Below are 15,649 nucleotides of genomic sequence, written 5' to 3' on the forward strand. Positions count from 1 at the left end.
CTCGTAAATATAATTCTAGTCCATTTTAATCTTTGCATAAAATTTAATCTTAGATTAGGATGTTCCTTTTTTATGTTATATACTAAGATAATTATTTTGTATTTCTTGTTCCATTTAATTTAATGCAATTGGTTTAATATTGATAATTTATATGTTTATAAGAATAAGGATGATTTTTTTTATATATTATATGAAATTTAAATCGATAATTCTTTTTAAAAAATTATATTTTTTTATTAAGGGACCATTTTTATATTTTGCATAAAGTCTCCTAAAACTCGGAGATGTACCTGCTAGCAGACTAAGCAGGGTGATATTATTATGAAAAATGATCAAATATTAAACAAGTGATATAGATAGGACTTAATGAAAATAATATATACCATTGGCGGATCTATAATATCGTTATATTCTATTAATTTATTTGTTTTTTTTTTTACAATAGTAATTTATTTGTTTTGTTTGCTTAATTATTTATGATAGATGTTATGTATGTCTTAAAGACACGTGATAAATAACTTAATATAAAAATATTTTTTTAAAAGTTGTGTATTTAACTTTCCATATGTCAAATTGTTGTAGGATAGAAATTTGAAATCGGAGACCTCTCCTCATCTAGTTCTTTCATTACGCCAAGAAGAAGCAGAAAGAAGCTTGGAAGAGATATGGTCAATCTTTATCTTATGGGCAAGACTGCTAAAAAAATGCTCTTTAAAATCAAGGAAGAACGAATACGGAAACTAATGGGAAAGTCGAAATAGGAGAGCACTCATCACCATAAGAGGGAGGTCATTCAAAACCCACAGACTCCATTCCAGAACCGGTGAAAGTTCTCCATGCCAATCCCCTAGCTAACGTAAGGGGAAATCACATAATTTTCAATATAATAGTTGTACTTTTAAGTTTCTTAAAATGTATATTCTCTACACCCTATAAATACAATAACTTGTACCGACGTGTTTAAAAGTATGATGTTGAATTGATTATTGAACAATCTCAAACATATGCATTATGAAATTGCATAGATAATTTTTTATAAAATATATTTGTAACATGTTACTAAACTTTTGAGGTTAAATATATTTCAAATCCACTGTGAGAGAGTTTTCATTGACTCCCTGTATACGTCATAATCTTCATCCATGATGACTTAGATGGTATTTTAGAGAATGTTATTAAATAACGTTGAAATATCATCATCAAAGTTGCTGTGGTGTAGTGGTTATCACGTTAGTCTTACACACTAAAGGTCTCCAGTTCGATCCTGGGCAGCAACAAAACATTCAATTTGTTTGCATTTTTTCGTTGCGGTTCTTCTCAGGTAATTGTTTTTGCGGCGCTTCATCTTGCAATTAGTCATTCACTCAAAATCTTTTTTTCTTTGTGTGTGGTCACTACTAGTCTGAATTGTGACAGTTAATTAGTGAGAATCTTTGCATTAAAAATACATTTTAATTTTACATTATATTGATTCACAAGAGAACAATATATTGTCATATTTTATATGGTGAGTAGTCCAATGAGGTTCAGTCTAATGGAATATAAGCTAGATTTTTATAATTTGGTGAGTTATGGTTAGAATTTTGATAAAGAGATGTATCCATGTTTAATGTTGGTTAGAATTTTAACAAAGAGATGTATCCATGTTTAATGTATGATATGTTAACGAAACTGTAAATTACTGTTATAGTTTCACTAGGTTCAAAGCTAAATATAGAAAAGTCACAAGGAAATTTTACTATGGCGGTGATGGTGTATACAACTGTTTTCTCTAGCGATCGAAGAAGCAGTTCTAAATAAAATTTCTCAACATTCAATGTTGAACTTCTTTAACATTTTAGAGAAAAATACCACATGTTATTGGTGGAGCTTCTTTATGGCCGAAATAGGCCATCCATTGCATCATTTTTTATTTTTTTTATAGATGAAATCGTGAAACTATCCATATTTATTTAACTTAAAAAGTATTAAATTATATTATTGACACTTAAATTAATTTTAGATGTTAGTTTGTTCTATTAAAAAAAAGTTATTCTATTGTAGTTTTAAGTCATAAGTGTTAGACACTTTAATCATTTAGTCCATGAAAAAAAAAAGACACTTTAATCATTTTAAGTCATTTTGATTAGGGATGGCAATGAGTGTCCATGGATGCAGGTTTGATACTACCCAAACTCACACCCATATATTTGGGAGCCACCCAAATCCAAACTCAAATGTTGTTCGGGTGGGAAAATGAAACACGCACCTGCTGGGTTCGGGTTTTTTCATCCAAACCCGAAACCCGTAACAAGAACATGCATAATTGATTATCTGTTCAAATCCGACCCGAACTATATTTGATAAAATGCAAAATGTAGCATAATTTGGTAATATAGTTTGTAAATTTCTAAATAGTTTTTTTTTTACTAAACAATTCATCAAATGCTATCATCACTACGGCATGCACAAGTACAACATTTAAAAACTTAAAATGGAGCAAAATATATAGGAATAAATAGGTAATTTAATATATAAACGGGTGGGTGAATGAGTTTTGGGTGTGACTTTAATATTACTCAAACCCACACCCATATATTCGGGTGCCACCCGAACCCAAACTCAAATCCATCAACTCGGATTTCGCCCGTTGACTTAGGTTTGAGTTCGGATTCGGATGGGTCTATCGGGTTTGGGTTTTCCTGTCATCCCTAATTTTGGCCCGGTAAGTTACTATTATTATATTTTTTAGTCCTTTATAAATATTATAAACTTTAGTAACAAGTTACAACATAGACTTAAGAGATCAAAATTAAATAAAATAAAAAAAACTTGAAAACTAAAGTGTTTAATATTTGTAACTTAAGAGACAAAAATAAAATGAATTTTTTTTTAAGAGACTATAGTGAAAATTAAAAATAATTTAAAAGACTGCAAATATAATTTAGCTATTAAAAATTAAAACACATTCCATAAATTTTAAAATATTATGGTTTCATTTTCTTTTAAGCAATATTATGGTTTCATAACGTATCACATATATATGATAAATCTTTTGAAACTCCACCACCTTCTGATTGAAAAAAAAAAAAAAAGGTTCGCATCATTATAAAAAAAAAAAGAAAAAAAGACTTAAGAAAAATGAAAAAGAGAACGTGGAAAAGAGTTAGTTTTACTCAATTTGCCAAGTTTTGAAGCTTAGTAAAAACAAAGAAAATGGTTGGTGAAGAAGATACCTTTCAACGTCAGGAAAGGGATGTGTTAGTTGCCTTTCACGTCTTTGCTTCACAAAAACCCTTTACCTGACTTGTTAAACAAATTCACATGTTTCTATAAAAATAAAAAATAAAAAAATAAAAAATCACATTTAGTCAAAAAAAAATCACATGTTTCCAGTGACAAATCTTTAATTGTTATTTCTAATAAAATAATATTGGTTTCATTTCAATATTAATAAAAAAAAATATAAGAAAAAATGGAACAACTTTTTTAGTATTAATATTTGGTTCTCAGGAAAGAAAGTCCGATAATCTATAGTTCCTTGAGAGGTATGTAAAATCTGACAATTTTATTTTAAAATTTTACTTATATCACCGTCGAACTCTTAATTATCAAAAATTATATTCCCCTAAAAATAAAGGTTATACAAAAAACAAAATAAAATAAAAATCCATCTATTATGTTACGCTTGTTACGCCATTAGTTTTGAAGTGAAGCCATATCTTAGTCATTCAAAAAAAATGTCAGATTAAATTTTATTTCTTAGAACAATAAAAGAAAATTTTAGTCTCTAAGAAGAAACAAATAGAGACAATCTATCTCATCTCAAATTTAATTTCTTTGTGTATACTTTTTTAGCCAACGATGATTTGAGTTACAAAAAATACCACCACAAACCTGTAATGTTAGTTGAGTCCTTATATGCTCTATTAAAGTTGAGCTAACCTCAATCCCCTCAATGATGCTTCTAGCCTATCCTATGTAATTGACCATTTACATTGACATTTAGAGATCTTTTATATTGTTGAGACCATATTATCTCTTGTTAATTATTGGCAGAAATTAAGAGCACAATTATCGGTTGTGCCTTAACCTGCCAAAGAGCGGGTGTTGTCGGTGCATATCGATAATTGATATTTTTTCAGCGTTTTTAAACTTATAACGCTTCTCTATTTCAGAACGTTTCTTATGTGCCACATGTGCACATGTGATTTTTCTTTTTTCCTTCTACCAATTAAATCCTTGGTTTTTAAATTCAATGAGACCCATTTGAGAGTTTTTAGTGAGTTCTATGGATATTTAATAATTGTGGTTGAGTTGTTTAAATAATTGAAAAGTGTAAAATAATATAAAGAATTACTCTTTCCGTTCCAAAATATAAGTCACTTTGGTCAAATTACACAAATTAAGAAATGTAATTAATGTTGTATAGAAAAGAGAAATTATGAGTTAGTTTACAAAATTGTCTTTCATTAATGGTATAGGAAAGATAAATTGAAGAATTGAAAGTAGATAGAGTAATAAATAGTTAAGGGTATAATAGGAAAAATAACATTAAATACTTCATTGGTAAATGGTAATATAAAGTGACTTATAATTTGATACAAATTTTTTTCACTAAGTGACTTACATTTTGGTATGGAGGGAGTAAATCATACTCACTTAAAGAAGTCAAATGGGTTCAATGAATGTTGATGCTCTAAGGCCTTGTTTGCTTTGTGAAAACACCTTCTACTACTGTATTTCCATTTTCTTAAATTTGTGTTAATTATGTACTTACTAACAAAAAGATAATATACCCTTGAAGTCAATAACTATGTGTGTTTTTTTAAAACCAATAAAAATACCAAAAAGATGTTTTTGTTATTTTCATAAATGCATACTTTCGAGCTAGTATTTCATCTTATTTCCATCATAATTGCTCTTTTCAAGAGTCTTATATACTCTTATTAACAAGTTAAAATAAATACATTTAAGAAATGAAAATAGAAAATGTTTCTACAAACTAATTGGGGCCTAAATTGTTTGTTTTATTATTATTAATTAGGAACTATATTGTTCCTTTTATGGGGGGAACTAATTTTTTTTCTTTCTTTCTATTTCGCTTCCAATGATCACATCTTGTAGTTTTCCTTACACACACATAGAGATGTCGCCTTGAAGAGCTTTAAAGTACGTGTTGAGGTTCGTTGTCGAGCTTCTCAACGTGTGTGGATCTGAGTCTGACTCAACACGGATGGTGTCTCATTGCGCGGTGTGGCTGAATGTGGGGGTGTCTTTTGCGATTCTAGTGGAGTTTGGAAAGGATATCTTACTAAAAATGTTGGGAGTATTAGTGCATGTATGGCAAAGCTTTGAGGTATGTACAAATATTTGTGTTTAGCTCGAAAATAAGGTTTCATGAACATTGAGCTGCATGTTGGATTCTTTGGTGGTGGTGTGAAGCCTTGGTGGAGAGGTTGGTGGTGCTCATGGCCGAGTTTTTAGTAGTAAAATTCGTTGTTTATTTCACATAGATTGGAACGTCGAGTGTTTTATGTTTACTATGAAACGAACAAAGTTGATGATGTTATAGCTTCTTTCGAATGTTTGATTCAAAGTTTTTCCTTTTTTGATGAGCCTCCGACTGGTTTAAAGCAGTTTTATTTAGATGATGTCAAGAGAATCTCCGACCCATATGTGATATTTTTGTAATTTTCTTTCTTAGAGTACCTGGTCCCCTCTTATAATGGAAAAAGGAAGAAAACTAAAATGAATTTGTCCCTAGGATGGATCTAAAAACTTCAATTAATGGTGCAAAATCAAATACTATAAATGGTTATATAAATTAATAACGGTTTTCAAATACCGTTAACTATTTATTTTAGTTTGATTTATTGCACATGTAATCAACTGATATATTGCAATTAGCAACGAATTTTTTATTTTGTTTTCTAAATGAATATAATTTATATGCACCGTCGGTGTAAAGTTATTTTACACATGCGTCCAATAATATACCGACACATCATGTATGGTAATTAAAAACACATGATGTGTCACATTCATTAAATGATGTGGCAACACGTCATTGGATGTATGTGTAAAAAAAATTTACATCGACGGTGTACAACAATTAAACTCTTTCTAAATATTGTCATTTCACATAGCCTTTCAAATATAATGATACCAAAAAAGAAATGTATATTTTTTACCAACAAAAAAAAAAGAATTTGGTGGCGGAGAACTTCGATCACTATCTTGCGGGCTTTTGAAACTTCATTCAAGGTTCATCTAATATTTTGCTCGTTGAACTGTATGATATCTACAAGATCATCTTGCTTGCCAAATACAATGGTACTGAAGAACTTGTCTGTTACTCTAACTCTTTATACCCTGTTAATCTCCTCAAAGGTTTCGAGTGGGCGAGTCAAATATCATATTCATGTTGTGTTGACCCAAGACATAAATGAACTACTATCCCAAACCAATATTTCTCTTTATCATACACTTAAAGAGGAGAATAAATATGCAGATTTATTCGCTAAACTTTAACCCTCCATAAATGCCGACCTCTTAACTCATATTTCTCCTTCGGAAGATGTTTGTGGGCTTCTTCAAAAAGATGCAATGGAAACCTTATTTCTTTGTTAATAGTTTTCTATTTTTAGTTTGTTTATTCTTTCTTCCTTAAAAAAAAAAACCAAATATATATTTTTTATATATGATTTTTTCCAAAAAAAAAAAAGAAAAAAAGAAATACTAATAAACGTAAGGAAAACACAAGAGGAATATACACACAAAAATTCGAATCTACTCCTACCTATATCCTTATCCTAATAACTACCTAATTAATAATCACCGTTGATAATAAATAATCAAGGGTCACCAATTAATTCACATACTCCTCACGCATTGTTCACCATTCAGAAATAAAACACTGCAACAAATTAAAATTACTCACAATTTCAAAACACTCAAAATTTCTGAATCACTTTCTTTTTTCTCTCGCTCGCAAACACTTTTTTCTCATATCTTCCAATTTTCCATCTTAATTTTCCCTCACTTTCTCGGTTTTACAAACCCTAGCGCTTTTCTTCCTTACCGGCGACACATGGAGATGTCAATGGAAGATTTGCGCTCGTTTCAAATCCTTTCAATGATTCTTTCCGCCTTTTTCCGTTTCGCTCGATCTCCTCGAATACCGAAGAATTCTATACAAATTACGCCTACAAAACCTAATTTCATGCTTGCTTGTTAAGGTTTCTTCTTCAAATTTCTATTTATAGCTTTTCGTTTAATTTTCCCCCTTTTATGCTCGAAATTGAAAAAAAGTATTAGGATTGTTGAATCGTGATTTATTGCATTTGCCAAGTATTTGATGTTAGTGTGAATTTGTTTATCCATATTTTCGTGTATGGTATGCTTCTAAGGTTTGAAATTGGTGTATGATATATTTCTAGGGTTTGAAATCGTGATCTGGAAATAGGTTAGGAGATTATTGTTTTTAGAATTTCAGAGAAAAATCTTGTTCTATTTGATATTTTGGGGGAAAAATCGTGATTTTGAAGTTTGTGTGGTGTTGAATTTTGCATTTGGTATTTTTGGGGAAAAATTCAAAATGGGTGGAAAGTTGGAATTGGGGCATCCGAATGTTGGTGCTTGCTGCAATCCAAGAGAGAAAGGAGCGAGGATTATACTTCGACACATTAGAGCTCAAGGGCATCCCTACATTGAGTTACGCGAAAATGGAAAAAAATTCATATATTTCTGCGTTTTATGTCTTGCTCGATGCTACAGTGATAGTGTTGTGTTTGAACACTTGAATGGGAAGCTTCATAGGAAGAGACTGGCTTCTGCTAGAAGTACTATGATGAAGCCAAATCCATGGCCTTTCAGTGACGGTCTTATATTCTTTGATGCTTTGGCTGAAAATGATAAAGTACAGGAAACTGCAACTGCTGACCAAAATAGATTGTTGAAGCTAATTGAAAGTGGCGATGATAATAATAGTCGTGCTATTGTGCCGTTTGGTGAAGAGGCGCAGTCAAATGTTGAACCAATTGCGACGGATGATACACAGGCTGATGGTTCTATGTTGGTGATTCCATGTTTGAAGATTGCATCTGAAACTGTTGATGTAAAAGTTAAGAAAGTTGGCTGGGGAAAGATTTCTGCCAGGTTTGCTGAGAAGTATGGCTCCTCAAATGGGAAAGAAATTAGAAGGATTTGGTGTGAATGGTTGGGTAAAGAGAATAGTCAACAAGATGACATCGAGGTTCAAGAGCATGACTTTGCTGTTGTAATTTTCCCTTATAGTTATGATTTGGGTCGGGACAAAGTTCTCGAGGATACTAAGTCATTACTGCCATCTGGCTCCATGGTAGAACTGGAAAATGAGAGGGAATGTGGTCGAAAGAGAAAAGCACCATCGTCTGACATTGAAGATGATTGTGAATTTATCCGCAATCAATACATTGCATCTGCAGAAGAGTCCTCGCCTTTGAGGAATACCCCCACAACATCAACACTTGATCGATCTAACAGTCCACCTCTTCACACCAAGGTTGTTTCAAACAGGGCTACGAGGAAGGCAATCAGACGCCGAGAGCGCTTAGCAGCAGAGAAAGTATGTAACATCTGTCAACTAAACATGATTCCTGGTAAAGATGTAGCAACATTTTTTAATTTGAAGACTGGAAGAATAGCTTGCTGCAGTCGCAATCCAACTGGGGTACAATTATATCATTATGCTCTGATCTTGTTTTACTATATTTATTTGCAATTAGTAATAAAGCAAGCATGTGTATAAACATGAGATATTGAAAGTTGAAACTGCATTTTATTCACAATAAATGTATTCAAAACTTTGGAGAAGGGTTACATTCATTTTTCAATTATCAAAACAGAAAACTTATATTTCATCTATATGTAGGCTTTTCATGTGTTTCATACGGCCTGCGTCATACACTGGATACTCTTGTGTGAATATGAAATAATCACAAATCGTTTAGTTAATCAAAATGCTAGTCAAGAAGGGAAGAAAAAGATTGTAACAGGTTCTGGTAAAGAAGACAGGGACATAAAACATGTTTTCTGTCCAGAGTGTCAAGGTGCCGGTCTGGTCAGTGCAGATCAACTGGAGCATCCAAAATTCTGTTCACTATCCCAGGTTTGTTCATTACATGGAGAATCCTTTCTTAATCATTCATCTTATATAATCTCCATTCCCTTTTGGTTTTCTTTGAGCATTTATATCTTAATTTTAGGTGAATATTGCCTTGTGTTTAAAAAAAGTTTATTTGGAATAAATAATCTTTGTGCAGATGTTCAGATTGAAATTAAAGATAATTCTACAGCGCAAAGAATGGATCAAGAGTTCTGAAGATACGCCGAATTGCTCGATTGGATTTCACTTCCCTTCGGATTCTGAAGCAATAGCTGAGGTCTTTTACATTTCTACAATTGATTTTCATCTAAACTTAATGATGAGTTTTTGATCTTTTAACATACATTGTGATGGTTTTGGTTACAGGAAAAAGTGGAGCCAATAAAAATGTTGCAGTTCTATCGTGCTGATGGTGAATAAGAATTGTCCGAGTGTTACACAGCCTGTAGACTGCTGTATATCTGATTACATATGTTGGCTTTGCATTTTAACATCTGTGTAGTGTTTTAGGTAAATGTAGATTGAAAAAGACGAGTTATATAACCTCGCAGACAGTCTCAATATTTAACAATGTGTGGCCATGTTCTTATGGCATATGTGTACATGGTAAAGGAATATCAAATACTAGTATTGTTCTAGGGTTGCATTCTTGCTCCCTCACTTCTTATTTCTGCTCTATTTATTTCCCAATTATGTAGTTAATCATTGTTATCCTTATTCACACGTATGGATTCAATAGTAGAGTTTTTTTTTTTTTTGGTTTATAATAGTAGAGTTTTACATCTCATAGTTATCTCGATAGATTTCGATGGTTAAGACTCTGATGAGCGCTGAACCTTGTATGTCTAATAATGACGAGTTATGTATCTTCTCATAGTACCGTGGATGCGAACTTTCTACAAAAAGTCCATCCACCCATTATTTTACTCCTATCTCATTCCCTATGGACATAAAATTTCCTATTTGCACGAGTTTCTCACACAGGTCATGTTATCATTCAATGGTATATGGTATTGAGGTTAATGGTTACGTGAAATCTTTAATTCTAGCTTCTTTTTGTACTTTACGATTTATCTCTTGCATTGAAGATAAAAACTGAACACAATACATTTTGTTAACTAATAGGCTTTAGTGGTTAATGAAGCAAAAAGTCACATGGTGATTGAAAGTGGAGAGAGTTAATAGAGTTATTAGAGATAAACAGTGTTAAGGTGGTAGGGAGGTATCCGTCACATTTAGAGAAAAATGAGGTTGATGTTTCCTTAAAATCATGATCCTATTAGTAAGATCATTTTAATGAGTTTTTATATGGCTAAATCTTACAAATAAAAATTTAAATTCTTTCAAAAAATTATATTTTCTCATCCAAACACACTTTTAAGAGACTTTCTTCACCTTTAGTGATTTAACTATCATTCACCTGATCTGCTCAATTTAAAATATAAAATTATGTAACTTCCCTTTGTCATCCTTCTCCATTTACCAGATTTTGCTTTTAAAAATACTATGTTGATATTTTGCAAAGAAAAAAAAATAGTGTTGATGAGGGACGACGAAAGTGTTTGGAAGACTATAGATTGGAGATATGGTTAGAAGACAAAGCTGATGGCGGCGACAATCTCGAAGGTGTTCTGGGATTTTCTGCAAACACTGAAATGCCCAAATCAGTGGAAGTATGAGTGAATTTTTTTTCGTGACAAGACGAGAGTGGTAGAAATGAACAATGTCAATGCGTACCTTGTTAAGCAAAGAAATAACAATAACTAAGTCAATAAAATTGTACTTAATATTTTCTTTTTGTAATTAAAAGATATCTCCACACGCAACTACGAATATTAGTCCTCTCAAGATACAGAGATCCGTTAACAAATGTTTTCTCATACGCACTTATCAGGAATCAAACCTTAAACAAATAATTAAGAGACTCAAATATCCACCATTTATGCCAATGTGATGATCCTTAATCTTAATTTCAATCAAACTACAAATGACAGAGCCGGCAAGACTGAATATTTTTACAAGTGAATACATTGAGTTGTGAACATATGAGAGCTGCCAAGGAAACATGTGCCGGCCTGCAATATGAACATAATTAAGATTAGCTGGACAAAATCCCAGTTCTCTAATTAATCCAAAGCTTCATTATATAAACAACAATTCACTTGACATTTCCAAAAATTAAGGTGATTGACACGGTATAATTGCACAATAATTAAAATGGCATATTATTATTATTGGCACCAAATGAAAAAGTTGATATGCTTTTTAATGTTTGTATCTATGATTGCTCTTGTACAGACTTCATTGACACAAGGAAGGAAACTTTGTGACACAAAAGAGAGACTTGGTACTCTTGCATTGATGCTTCCAAAAGGCTTTGTGCCACCTTCAGGACCAAGTCCTAACATAGACATACATACCTGAAATTGCATTCAACTGCATGTCTATGTCCATTTTTCTTTCTTTTTTCAAGAAATAATTAGAATTTTGCCTTTTAAAATGAATAAGTGGATGTGTCAGGTTTCGACTTCAATCCTTACATATTACATGCAATGCAATGTCCTTGAGTTATGTTGTGTTTCTATTGTTGGCTTTTACACTTTTTGTTACATTTTATTTTGAAACTGTGAGACAAATTTCTTGTGTATTATCATCAAAAAGAAAAGGAAAAAAAAAACAAGAAGAAGAAGAAGATGAATCACTATTACAAATTAAATTTAGACATTCCAAAATACCATTTCATCGATCAAATAGTTTGAGCAGTAATATTCGAATCAATTGAGAGTACGCAAGTTCAATTCTCTCATGAACAAAATAACACGCAACATCTCTCAAAATTAGTTCAACTCTCGTGGTTTCGAACTATTTTTGACTTGAGGTAATTGCTCTAAATCTTTTAGAATTGAGTATTGGGCTTAACTCATTCTTACAAAATCGGCTTGTAAGGTGAGGGTTGCCTCTAGTTTATAAACACTTATTCAGGTCATCTCGCAATCGATGTGAGACTTCTTAATACACCTCATCACACCCATCACTATTGGGCTTGGTGCGTGGATATAAAAGATAGGTGGTCCGATAGCGAAAACCTGATAACATGTGGGCCAACGAATCGTGGAGAGGCTCTAATATCATCTTAGAAATGGGTGATGGACCTGACTCATCCTTACAAAACCGGCTTGTAAGGTGAGAATTGCCTCTAGTTTATAAACACTTATTCAGGTCATCTCGCAACCGATGAGGTCTTCTTAACAAAATCCTCTCCAACTCATCGGAAAATATTTTTTAGTAGTGTATTTTTGTCTGAATGAGCAATGTGGAGGAAGCACAATCACCGTATATTGTACTGTACAAATACAATTCTAACATGTTTTTGGGCCTCCAGCCCAGGTCTTCATCCCAAAAAAAAAACAGGAATATTTTTCTCCAATAAAAAAACAGAGAAAAATAAAATAAAATAAAGCATGTACTATATGAACTATGAAATGCAAATGAAAATCTTTCAGGTTTGATTCTTCTTGCTTGAAACATTGAACAAGAAAAAATGATGTTAATTCGCTCAATAAACAAAACCTTAAACACATATTCTGTTCCTAGGTTTCTTCAAATGTACACAACAAAAACCTCAATTGGTTTCTCAGCATTAGAAAATCGCATATTGAAGAATGGTGACCCTAGAACTTCAATGACTCCTATTCTGAACCAATGGGTTGAACAAGGTAAAGAAGTTACTCGACCTGTACTTCATCGTATCATCACTCGTCTCGCTAATTATCGTCGTTTTTCACATGCCCTTCAGGTAAAATCTTCAAAGTTTCAATCTTTATTGTGTTTTTAGTGAAATTGATTTAGAGCATGTAATCAATGTAGCTGTTTTGGATTGATGTTCATTTTGTTGGGAAATTATGTACAAAGGTCTTGTTTGGATAAATAACTTAATTTGCAGGTTATAGTATAAACACTTATGATATATAAGCGCTTATTATAAGCTATTTTTGCAATAAAAGATAATATAAAGTCAAATTGTTTTCATATGAGTTATAAATAAGTTGTTTTTAAAAACTATTCTAGAAAGCTTATGGAAATAAGCTGAAAATAGCTTATGAACATGTCATAAGTTGTTTTAGTAAGTTATACCAAATAGTCTTACAGGTGTTTATGTCAGTAGATAAGCTCAAATAAGTCAATCCAAACAAGCCCAAAAAAATCTCATTATATACTTAGAGCATTAGACTTCCAACTCCTTTAACCTTTAGCTCAAACTAGTTGAGCTACGCACCCCCTTGTGTGTTTAGTTGGTTGGTTTAGAATAACTCTTTCTCTGTATATAAGCTCCATTTCAAATTATTATTTATGTTTGGTTGAAGGGTTTTGGAGGATTTTAGAGGGGAGGGTTTTTGGAAGGCTAAGTCTATATTTTGGTTTTGATATTTTGAAAATATTGAAAGGATAACATAATATATGATCATTGATCATATAACATTTCAATCCAACTTAATTGATTTTTAGGCTTAAATGCACTTTTTGGCTCAGGGACAGAAAGAAAGGTAGAGAAAGAGATAAACTCACTAATTTGCTCAAATAACTTGTTAATTATTGCTTGAATACCAAAACATTAGGTGATGACCGATGAGCTCTATATATTCTACTCTTGTAGGGCTTTACATTACAAAGTAGAAAGATCTAGAGACATTTAATGCTAGTACTTGATCATAAGAAATATCTAGAGATAGTAAGGATACTCTATCCTTGAATGTGTGTGTTTGAAGGTTGCTTGCTATTCATTCATATGCAGATACTAATTTGATTGTGAAATCATAGTCAAGGACTGTATATGTCATTTCCATCGTTTAACCACTAATTTTAATCATGCTATATCTTCCATGGACTATTTACTTTTGATTGAATCATTTGCAAATTACTCTTTTAGGTATCAGAATGGATGAGCAATAACAGTAAAAATGATTTATCTCCCGGAGACATTGCTAAACGGCTCAACCTGATATCTAAAGTTCATGGTCTAGAACAAGCACAGAAATTTTTCAAAGGCATCCCTGAAGCTAAAATTGGATTCAAGATCTATGCTGCTCTTTTAAACTGTTATGCAGAACATAAATCTTTGGAGGAAGCAGAGGTCACCATGGAGAAAATTAAGAAGTTGCGTCCCGTGGACATGACAGTTTGTTATAATATGATGTTAAAACTATATGCTCAGAAAGGTAAACATGAAAAATTAGATAGGTTGATGCAAGAAATGCAAGAGAAGGACATTTGCAACGGCGCTACGTATACCATTAGGTTGAATGCTTATGTAAATTCTAGAGACATAGAAGGGATGGAGAAGCTACTAATGCAAATGGAAGCCGATCCTGTGGCAACTGTGGACTGGTATACATATGCTACAGCTGCAAATGGTTATATGAAAGTCGGCAATGTTGAGAAGGCCTCGGAAATGATGAAGAAATCGGAAAATTCAGTTAATGATCGGGCGAGAAAGACTGCGTATGAATCTCTTCTAACCATGCATGCTGCAATTGGAAACAAGGACGAGGTTTATCGACTCTGGAATAGGTGTAAAAATCTTAGAAATTCTTTCAACTCAAGTTACTTATGTATGCTAAGCTCATTAGTGAAACTCGATGACGTTGAAGGCGCGGAGAAGATTTTGCAAGAATGGGAATCTGGAAATCCAAGATTCGACATCAGAATTCCAAATATGATGATCACTGCTTACTGTAAATGGGGTCTGTTCGATAAGGCTGAGGCGTATATCAAGAGACTTTTAGATGATGGCAAGGAATTAGACGGAAGTACATGGGACCGTTTATCGTCTGCGTATCACACAGATAATGCTATGGAAAAAGCAGTTGAAACATTGAAGAAAGCGACGTTGGGAATTCGACGAGGTTGGAAGCCTAACCACGTGACTTTCGGAGCTTGTATCAAGTATCTGAAAGAAAAATTAGATGTGGAACAAGCTCTTGAGATTCTGAAATTATTTAAAGAAAATGGTCATATCTCAGCAACTACCTATGATAGACTAGTAAGTTATGTTCATGGTGAAATAGCTGATGCAGAAGCCATGGATCTTATCAAACAAAATTTCATGATTGAAAAGGTTCAACTTGATGATGAAGAAAATTAAATGTTTCAATGTAAAAGATATTTGCAAATGATGTGTTCAATTATTTTCAACTTTTGCCTTGGCTGTTAACTCTAGTTATTTGTTTTCCTCCTGTTTTAGAGACTTTGTTGCACCTTTCATTGTTATGTCTCTGATTTATTTGGCATCCTAATTTATTCACTCTCTTTTTTTCTAAAACAAGATGATCAATGTCACTAAAAATTATTGATAAAAAGAAGAAAAAACAACAAAATAAAATCATGGAGAACCAAAATCCATGTAAAAGAAAGACTTGATTAGGTTTTTTTGTCACTTATTTTAAATTTCATTTTATCAATATTTAGTGGAGGGAATAGGATAGAACGTCCCAGCATATGTTCTAGTTAGGTCTGACCAGACAG

At 32.3% G+C, this 15,649-nt stretch overlaps 2 protein-coding genes and 1 non-coding gene across 3 annotated transcripts; all 3 read left to right on the forward strand.

Annotated features, from left to right (window-relative positions):
- Positions 1-1,204: 1,204 nt before the first annotated feature.
- On the forward strand, positions 1,205-1,277 carry TRNAV-UAC. The gene has a single exon. It is a non-coding gene; the product is annotated as a tRNA-Val (tRNA).
- Positions 1,278-6,861: 5,584 nt separating this feature from the next.
- Positions 6,862-9,794, forward strand: LOC123894695. The gene is made up of 4 exons (XM_045944750.1): positions 6,862-8,692; positions 8,894-9,130; positions 9,285-9,404; positions 9,494-9,794. Exons 1-4 carry the CDS (start codon positions 7,580-7,582, stop codon positions 9,545-9,547), a joined length of 1,524 nt encoding a protein of 507 aa, XP_045800706.1. The 5' UTR covers positions 6,862-7,579; the 3' UTR covers positions 9,548-9,794.
- A 2,800-nt stretch (positions 9,795-12,594) lies between these two features.
- On the forward strand, positions 12,595-15,343 carry LOC123894697 (pentatricopeptide repeat-containing protein At2g20710, mitochondrial-like). Its single transcript, XM_045944751.1, has 2 exons — positions 12,595-12,923; positions 14,055-15,343. Exons 1-2 carry the CDS (start codon positions 12,669-12,671, stop codon positions 15,267-15,269), a joined length of 1,470 nt encoding a protein of 489 aa, XP_045800707.1. The 5' UTR covers positions 12,595-12,668; the 3' UTR covers positions 15,270-15,343.
- The last annotated feature ends 306 nt before the right edge of the window (positions 15,344-15,649 follow it).

Source organism: Trifolium pratense, linkage group LG7 (genome assembly GCF_020283565.1).
Source record: "Trifolium pratense cultivar HEN17-A07 linkage group LG7, ARS_RC_1.1, whole genome shotgun sequence".
NCBI classification, from domain to species: Eukaryota; Viridiplantae; Streptophyta; class Magnoliopsida; order Fabales; family Fabaceae; genus Trifolium; species Trifolium pratense.

Coding starts and splice junctions, on each gene's coding strand:
- LOC123894695 (XM_045944750.1), top strand. CDS start 7,580: ATGGGTGGAAAGTTGGAATTGGGGCATCCGAATGTTGGTGCTTGCTGC. Junction 8,693..8,893: donor GCAGTCGCAATCCAACTGGG/GTACAATTATAT, acceptor ATCTATATGTAG/GCTTTTCATGTGTTTCATAC. Junction 9,131..9,284: donor AATTCTGTTCACTATCCCAG/GTTTGTTCATTA, acceptor ATCTTTGTGCAG/ATGTTCAGATTGAAATTAAA.
- LOC123894697 (XM_045944751.1), top strand. CDS start 12,669: ATGATGTTAATTCGCTCAATAAACAAAACCTTAAACACATATTCTGTT. Junction 12,924..14,054: donor GTTTTTCACATGCCCTTCAG/GTAAAATCTTCA, acceptor TTACTCTTTTAG/GTATCAGAATGGATGAGCAA.